At 62.4% G+C, this 8,533-nt stretch overlaps 2 protein-coding genes across 3 annotated transcripts in view; one reads left to right on the top strand and one right to left on the bottom strand.

Annotated features, from left to right (window-relative positions):
• SQSTM1 (sequestosome 1) overlaps nucleotides 1-5,156 on the top strand; it is an 8,096-nt gene extending 2,940 nt beyond the window's left edge. The window contains exons 5-7 of one of the 2 annotated variants that reach the window (XM_021708926.1): nucleotides 1,816-2,027; nucleotides 3,273-3,468; nucleotides 4,347-5,156. In XM_021708926.1, the coding sequence (XP_021564601.1) occupies nucleotides 1,816-2,027; nucleotides 3,273-3,468; nucleotides 4,347-4,504 (566 nt within the window). In that variant the 3' untranslated portion in view covers nucleotides 4,505-5,156. Of the gene's footprint in view, nucleotides 1-1,815; nucleotides 2,037-3,272; nucleotides 3,469-4,346 lie in introns of both variants that reach the window. The other variant, XM_008050678.1, reaches the window with a different exon arrangement.
• A 14-nt stretch (nucleotides 5,157-5,170) lies between these two features.
• The window catches only part of MRNIP (MRN complex interacting protein), a gene marked incomplete at its 5' end in the record, with an annotated part of 13,451 nt that continues 10,088 nt past the window's right edge, over nucleotides 5,171-8,533 (bottom strand). Inside the window, 3 exons of the mRNA XM_021708925.1 lie at nucleotides 5,171-5,782; nucleotides 7,523-7,607; nucleotides 8,192-8,343. Of these exons, the coding sequence (XP_021564600.1) occupies nucleotides 5,297-5,782; nucleotides 7,523-7,607; nucleotides 8,192-8,343 (723 nt within the window). The remainder of the gene's footprint in view (nucleotides 5,783-7,522; nucleotides 7,608-8,191; nucleotides 8,344-8,533) is intronic.

Below are 8,533 nucleotides of genomic sequence, written 5' to 3'. Positions count from 1 at the left end.
TTGCAGAAACTGCATTAACTATACTTAGGTGGTCGTTTTCGGAGTCGGGGTCCTGCTCCCTCAGTTTCCTGAGTAGCTGTGACTTCAGGTGCAGGCCACCACGCTTTGCTGATTTTATTTATTTATTCTATTTTTTTGAGCCGGAGTCTCACTGTCGCCCAGCCTGGAGTGCAGTGGCCGCTCCCGGCCATCCACCCTCGTCCTGCTGGGCTCCGGCGATCCTTCCGCCTCAGCCTTCCAAGTAGCTGGAACCGCAGGCGTGTGCTACCACACCCGGCTAATTTTTGATTTTAGAGATGAGGTCTCGCCAAGTTGCCCAGGCGGGTCTCGAACCCGCGGGCTCAGGCAGTGCTCTAACTCCGGCCTCCCAAAGTGCTGGGATTATAGGCATGAGCAACCACACTTGGACTGCTTATTTATTTTTCGTAGAGACGAGACCTCACCAAGTTGCCCAGGCTGGTCTCAAGTCGTCCTTCCACCTCGGCCTGCCAGACAGCTGGGTTTACAGGCACGAACCGCCGCACCTGACCGCCAGCCTTTTTATAGTGAGAAGCGGGAAGGAAAAGGGGAAGGATGGAGATGCAGCGGCTGGGCCCCGCGGCTGAGCCCGTCTGCAGGCCTGCTGCCCCAGCCCCACCGAAACCGGCAGACGGCTTCAGCACGGTGGCACCACGCCAGAGACGCTGCAAGAGGCCCTGGGGACGCGAGCAAAGGGAGAGGTGTCAGTGAGGGAGGAAAGCGAGCAGGCCACACGAGGAAGCCGCCACGGTCCCACGTGGCCCGGCCGAACTTTCTGCTGACGTGGTGGGACTGATGTCGGTGCTGAGTGCTGTTTTCGCCCAAGCGGGGTTTCTGGAAGGCTGGGAGAGAGGGCAGGATGGCCCAGAGCAGCGGTCCCCGACCTGTTTGCCACAGGGACCAGTCCCGCAGGAGACGGCCTTTCCGCAGGCAGGAGGGACCAGGGGCTTCGCGAGCCTCCAAAGGAGCTGCCGCCGGGACCGCGCACGCTCTAGTAGGGCTCGTGCTCTGCGAGCCTCCGCTGCTGATGCTCGTCTGCCCGGAGGCAGAGATCCGTGCCCACTTCCTGCTGGGCAGCCCGGCTCCCAGTCGGCCTGAGCCTGCCCTCGGAATGGGGCCTGGGGCGGGCCGGGGATCCCCGGTCAAGTGAGAGACGGGTCAGCTCGGGCTCCAGGCGCGATCCTGGGCTCGACGCGCAGGGAGGCCTCGGCGGGGGCAGCCTGGCGGGCGGTGGGGCGTGTGCACAGAGCCTGGGCGCGTAGGACTCTGTCTGCCAGGAGTGGATTCCCGAAGAGCTGGGATGGGCGCGCGACTCCACCCTGGCCCCGGTCCTGGGAGCTGTGTTCCTCGGGCGCCACCGGCTGTGGCCTGGCACCTTGCCCTGGCCTGCATGCTTCCATGAGAGCCTCACGGCTCGGCGTCTGTCGCAGCTCGAGGCGCCTGCATGTGGCCACACTGACTCCCGCTCCCGGGCCTGGCTCTGCCCGCTGTGCAGCCCCGCCCTGGGGTTCGGCAGGTCTCTGGGCTTGCTGGCCCCGGAGCCGCCTGGAGATGTAGCCGAGTTGCCCGTGTCAGGAGAGTGTCCTGGAAGTCAAGGGACCTGGGCCAGGGTGCTGGAGAGCCACTTGCCTCTGGGTCCTGAAGGCCAGAGGGGCGCTCGCACCATGGGTAGGTGCGTCTGCACGCGAGTGCCATGGCTTATGGGGACTGCGAGACCCTCAGGAGCCACAGTCCCACGCGGACGCCGGGTGCAGGGGGCCCGAGGACCAGCGCAGCTCCTGCTTCCTCCCGCCGCAGGCATCGAGGTCGACATTGACGTGGAGCACGGCGGGAAGAGAAGCCGCCTGACCCCCGTCTCTGCCGAGGGCTCCGCCCTGGAGGAGAAGAGCGGCTCGCAGCCCAGCAGCTGCGGCTCCGACCCCAGCAAGCCCGAGGGCAGCGGCGAGGGCACACAGTCCCTGGCGGAGCAGATGGGCAAGATTGTGCTGGAGGCCCCTGGGCACCCTGAGGCAAGCCAGGTGCGTCCTGCCTCACCTCCTGCATCCCCTCCCTCCCTCCACCCAGCCCTGTCCTCCACTCCGCCCCTCCCCTCCCTCAGCCTTGCTCCCTCATCGCCTACTTTCTTTTTTGTTGAGTTGGGGTCTCACTGTCGCCCAGGCTGGAGAGCAGTGGCACGCTCACAGCCACCCCAGCCTCACCCTGCTGGGCTCAGGTGGTCCTTCTGCTTCAGCCTTCCAAGTAGCTGGAACTACAGGCATGCACTACCCTGCCCGGCTAAGTTTTTAAATTCATTGCAGATGAGGTCTCACCAAGTTGCCCAGGTGGGTCTCGAACCCATGAACTCAGGCAATCCACTCGCCTTGGCCTCCCAAACTGCTGGAACTACAAGCTGAGCCACTGAGCCCAGCTGTTTTTTTTTTTTTGAGTTGGAGTCTCACTCTGTCGCCCAGACTGGACTGGAGTGCAGTGACCGCTCCCGGCCACCGCAGCCTCGACTTGCTGGGCTCTGGCGACCCTTCCGCCTCAGCCTTCCAAGGAGCCGGAACTACAGGCACTACCACGCCCGGCTGATTTTTTGATGTATTGTAGAGATGAGGTCTCGCTGCCCAGGCGGGTCTCGAACCCGTGGCCTCAGGCAATCCACTCACCTCAGCCTCCCAAAGGCACGGGATCACAGGCTAAGCCACCGAGCTCGGCTCCTGCTGTCCTTTTTTTTTAAAAAAAGACTTGCCTCACCCAAGCTGGAGTGTAGTTGCACACTCACGGTCACTGCAGCCTCAACCTGCTGGGCTCAGGTGATCTTTGCCTCAGCCTTCTGAGTAGCTGAACCACAAGCATGTGCCACCATGCCTGGCTGGTTTTTTCGATTTACTGTAGGGATGAGGTCTTGCTATGTTGCCCAAACTGGTCTCCAACCCCGTGAGCTCTGGCACTCCTCTCGCCTCAGCCTCCCAAAATGCCCAGCTGCCCCTCCTTCCTCATGCCCTCTCCCCCCGAATCCCATCACCTCACTAGGGCATCCCCTCCCTCTGCGGCCCAAGGGGCCTGTGATCCTGCTAGCGTGCCAGTTACGCCTGTGGCATGGGCGTCACTCTACCACTGCTGGAATCTGGTAAAGGAGAACACAGTGGCCTCCTCATGTGCCCCCTGCTTCCTGGCGCGCTGCAGCCCTCAGTGTGCAGATGCCCCCATCTGAGACGCCACGTCAGGCTTGGCTGCTGCTGTCCTGGGTGCTCACAGTGGATTTGTTCCAGGAACAGATGGAGTCTGACACCTGCTCAGGAGGGGATGACGACTGGACCCATCTGTCCTCCAAGGAAGTGGACCCGTCCACAGGGGAGCTGCAGTCACTGCAGATGCCTGAGTCCGAAGGGCCAAGCTCCCTGGACCCTTCCCAGGAGGGACCCACGGGGCTGAAGGAGGCTGCCCTGTACCCGCATCTCCCACCAGGCAAGTGGGCACAGGCGGGCCTGTGCTCCCGCCTCCCCGAGCGTCCTGCCTCCCTCTGACGCAGACGGGACGGGCAGGCCTCTCCTGCAGAAGGGCTGGTTCTGTCTTCCCACGTCTGCACTGGGCGAGCACAAGCCCAGCGAATTTCTGCCATTTCTACTGCCAAACGCCCAGACCAAGACTACAGGGAGCAGGCGTGACGCGGAAGCCACGGGCTTGCCCGGTGTCGTGCCACCCAGTGGGCTTAGGCTGTTGGTGCCTCCTCTTGGTGAGGGCTGGCCTTGGAGCAGGGGCCGAGACCTGTGGGAGCCTGTGCAGTGGGGGTGGGGAGGGCAGCAGGGCAGGCTGGGACTGTGGCAGCTGAGAGCACAGTCTGAATGGGACAGCAGGCCCCAGTCAGGTTCCTCGTCCCAGGGCAGCGGAGTGCAGATCTGGGGTCAAGTGCCTTGCCTTGTCTGTGGGCACGCCTGGCCCTCCAGGCTGCCAGCATGGCTTCTCTGCAAACCACGGTCCGTGGGCCACGAGTGGTCCTTACATTTGCAAGTCAAGACCTGTGACCGCCAGTTGCTCTCACGCTTCAGTGTCCGTCAGGTGAGCTGTGGGACACCTGACCTCGGCTGCCTCTGTTCCGAGTGGCAGAGTCGAGGGGCCTGTAGTCCCAGCTACTTGGGAGGCCGAGGCAGGAGCACTGTCTGAGCCCAGGACACTGACCCCTGCCCTTGTGACACAAGCACAAGCGGACAGCACTTCCCCTCTGGCCCTTTGCGAGAAAGTGCTGGCTGCTGCAGCTAAGGTTTGTGAGGGCTGCAGGCCTTGCAGCAGGCCCGTCTCTGGAGGGGGCTCAGTGCTGTCCTCATGGCTTCCTTCCTGTCTGGCAGAGGCTGACCCGAGGCTGATCGAGTCCCTGTCCCAGATGCTGTCCATGGGCTTCTCTGATGAAGGCGGCTGGCTCACCAGGCTCCTGCGGGCCAAGGGCGGTGACATCGGGGCGGCGCTGGATGCCATCCAGTACTCGAAGCACCCGCCGCCCTTGTGACTGTGTCCCCGCCCCCACCCCCCTCCGCCTCGTAGTCGCGCTGAGCTTGTGTCCAGCAGCAGGCCTGAGGGCCAGGTCGGCCTTCCTCCTCGGCGGGCGCTGGGCGCACAGCTTGGGCAGCAGCACAGGTGGCACAAGGGAGCGCTGTCGTGCATGCGGGGCTGTGAGTTAGGACCAGCCTCCTGGGGCTGGGGCCCAGCTCCCCACAGCAGGGCTGGACCTCAGCAGTGCCACACCTGTCCTCTCCCCCAGGGGTGACATGGACAGTTGGAACACACCTTGCCCAAAGGCCTGCTGCTGCCGCTTTCTAAAATGACTCACGGTACACTGATTTGTAGCTCGTTCTCCACTGGAGACCTGACACGCTGACTTACATGAAGCATGGCCCACGTGCCATCAGTGGCCCGGGGGGGAGGGGGACTGTCCTGGCATGGGCACTGGAGGACAGGCCGCCCAGTCAGGGCTTCCTGCTGGGAGCCGAGAGCTCATCAAGGGCAGTGCCACTGGTTTCACTGGGAGCTGCCTCCTGGTCTCCTGACCGTGCTCATTTCCAAACTCTCACCTGCTTTATAGTCAGAAGGTCCCTTTGTACCCATCCTGTTAATATATAAACAAGCTGTAATTAAAAACTGACTTGTTCCTAAAGTGGCAATAAGAGAAATGGCCTGACAGCCATGTTTATGTTTATTGTTGGCGAGTTCCAAGTGCCTTGGAGGAGCCCGTTTCCAGGGAACGGGTCTAGTGGAAAGGGGCTGCCAGAACAGGCACCCGAAGTAACGTGCCTGCCTCAGTTCACAGGGCATCGTCAAAGTCCTCCTCGGTTGTGAAGAGGCCACACAGGTGCATGCATGGGGACTTCTGTGCCCCTAGGGCTAAGGGTCCGCCCCTGGCCCAGGAGACTGCTTGGGCGTCTTCATGCAGAGCCCCTGGGGCCCTGAGGTGGGGGGATGCGTGGCTCCAGGGCGCTGGGCAGTGTGGGCGGGCGGGCCTGCTGAGGCCGCTGGCCCTGGGAATCCCTTGCTCAGCCTGGGGGTCCCTTGTTGCATCAGTTGCCTTGGGGCCGTGCCGCTGTGGCCTCGGTGGCTCTGTGTTCACATGGGCGCTGTCTCCAGGTGGCAGGGGGAATCGGGCTGCTGCGGAAGTGGTGGCTTTAACCTGCTGGGCAGGCGTCAGTGGGCTCCACCAAGGAGTGCTGAGCTCCCGGGCGCTGCGGTCTGTAGGGGTCTGGAGGCAGGGGCTGCAGCCTTGCCCCGCCTTCTTGGCCAGGCCAGCATAGCCCTGAAACAGAAATGGAGAAGATGGTCATACATGCCCTCTGCTCAAAAAATGTTGCCAGGGCCCGCAGGACCACCTGCCCTGCTGCTGCCTCAGTTTCTGCTCCAGGCTCACCTGCTCCGTGGTTGGCAGGCTGGGCTAGCTTTCTGAGGGTCAGTGAAGCAAATAAATGCTCCTCACCCTCCCCAAACCCTCCACCAAATCCCAGCAAAACAAGGCTGCTGGGCGTGGTGGCTCACACCTGTAATCCCAGCACTTTGGGACACTGAGGCAGGAAGATCACTTGAGCCCAGGAGTTTGAGACCAGCCTGGGCAACATAGCGAGACCTCATCCCTACAAATAAAATTAGCCAGGCATGGTCATCAACGCCAGTAGTCCCAGCTCCTCTGGAGGCTGAGGCAGGAGGATCACCTGAGCGCAGGAGGGAGAGGCTGCGGTGAGCTGTGCCACTACACTCCAGCCTGGGTGACAGAGTGGGACCTCGACTCAAAGACCCCCGAACAGCTCCTGGGGCCCTTTTCTGGGAACATTCTGGCCAGTGGCTCTCCGAGGGCCAGAGATAGGCTGCCTGGCAGAGATATGCCTGGCAGGAGATGCGTGCCGGGAAGGCCCTTGAGGCCACTGGGGAAAGGGAGGGGGATCCCCTCCAGCCTGCCCGTTCCAGTCAGGTGGCAGTGGCTGCACCCAGCTCCTGTGCAGCCATGGCCTGGCCCCCTGCTTACGAGGACGTGTGTGTGCTGCTCGGCACTGGCCACTGAACTCGCCAGCACACGGTGGAGACGCAACATGCTCCCACTCCTGGAGTTGGCAGCAGGCTCACCTGGGATCTCAGGGCTAGTTAGCGGCAATGCCCGAGTGTGGACTCTCTTGGCCGGGAGCTGGCACTCTGCACGTGGTCTGAGGCTGGCCAAGGCACTCTGGGGGACAGGGCGGGACAGTGACAGGGTCCAGCATATGACCTACAGTGGCCCATGGCACTCTGCAGTGCTGGCCTGGTGACGAGGCCTCAAAAAATGTGACACCCCACGTGCAAAGTGGCACATGGCCAGGTGTGGTGACTCAAGTCTATAATCTCAGCACTGTGGGAGGCGAGGTGAGAGGACCGCCCTAGCCTACCCTAGCCTAGGGCTGCCTTAGCCTGGGGCATTTGACGAGACCTCATCTCTACAATAAGTCGAAAAACTTAGCCGGGCGTGGTAGCGTGTGCCTGTGGTTCTGGCTATTTGGAAGACTGAGGCAGAAGAATCGCCTGAACCCAGCGGGTTGACATTGGGATGTGGGATGGCCATGAGTGTGGCATTGCACTCCAGCCTAGGAGATGGAGTAAGACTCCCAACTTAAAAAAAAAAAAATAAGACACGCATGCGAATCCATGCCTGGGCCAGCGGAGGCAAGAAAGCCTCTTCCACAAGGTGGGGCGGCCCTCTGGCTACCTCTGGATACATCCTCCACACCACCCAGCATGAGCAGGGCCTGACCCAGAAGTCCTTGTGGTTAACCTCAGCTGACTATAAGGCGCCAAGATGCCCATGTGTCCTGAGTCACCATCATGGGACAGGAGGTGCACACGAGGGGCGTGGGCCGCCTAGGGAAGGGGCTGGTACAGGCAGACAACCCAGGCACGATGCTAAGCTGCTGGGGGCGTGAGCTTCACACTCCACTGCTGACAAAACATGAGACCGAAACCCCCCCACGCGCACCCCAGTCCCTGGGCCTGGAGAAGCACGTCCTCCATCACTGACCTGGGCTTCCCAGGTGACCTCGAAGCCACCCACATCCTGGACATGAAGGCTGCACTGAGGCTGGATGCTGCTCTGGCTGCATTTCCTGGCAGAAGGACAGGCTGTCAACCGTCCAGTCCACTGTCCAGTGGCACTCGCGAGCCTGCCTCTGCAGTCACTAGGCCTTTGGCTGGCCTGGGTACGAGACGCCCTGCCCTATAGCTTCCCAAGTGCCCAGCCCCAGCCTGGGCCCTGCCTCTCTGCTAGGAAGTTATTTGAAAGCGGAATCCACCTCCCCAAAGCACCCGCCCAGGGAGAGCCACCCTAGGCCCTCAGCCTCAGGCAGCCACTGCAGCAACTCCCTGACTGCAGGACCCCTGGGGCAGAGGAGTCTCCCGGTGAGGCTGAGGCCCGCTTCTCTGGGCTGGGAGCTCCTGGCCCCCCCCCCCCCCCCCGCCCCGCCCCGCTTTATTTCACCAACCCCACCCTCAGTTCCTTCTCCAAAGTCGCACAAGCTGAGACGTTTAGAACTAGGTGAGCATCGTAAGGGGTGCCCATGTGCGTTCTGCCCAGCGGGGCAAGGGGCCGGAGGGACTGCGGCTGCCCGTGTTCCCGCCCGTGCCCGGCTCCCCCAACCGGGCCGACTGCAACGGGGGCCTGGGCCAGGACTGGAGAGGCAACGCTCGGCACCTCTTTCTGGGTGGGTCTTGGCCGAAGGTGGCGCCTGGCTCCGCTGCCCAGGACAAGGGCTGCCCGCCACCCTGCACGCCTCCCAGCTCCAGTTCCTGGGGCTCCCTCTTCAGGTACTTCAGCCAGCGGCTCTCTGAGGGCTGCGACTTTTCCTGCGGGAGAGGGAAAGGAGTTGATTCTTGGAGTAGAAGGAGGCGGCCACTTTCGTCAAAAACCCCCGCCCAATGCCTAGGTCTGAGGCTCTCAGGACCCACATCCACTTGACTCCCAGCATCTGGCTGAAGGGCTAGGGATGTGGACACTCTAGGCAGCCTGAGGGGACAAGAATGCCGGCGGCCGCCA

This window comes from Carlito syrichta, unplaced genomic scaffold (genome assembly GCF_000164805.1).
Source record: "Carlito syrichta isolate Samal-C Ts95f unplaced genomic scaffold, Tarsius_syrichta-2.0.1 Scaffold153587, whole genome shotgun sequence".
In the NCBI taxonomy this organism is placed as follows: domain Eukaryota; kingdom Metazoa; phylum Chordata; class Mammalia; order Primates; family Tarsiidae; genus Carlito; species Carlito syrichta.
Note: the sequence above shows the minus strand (reverse complement) of the source record. Positions and strands in the feature narration are given on the sequence as shown.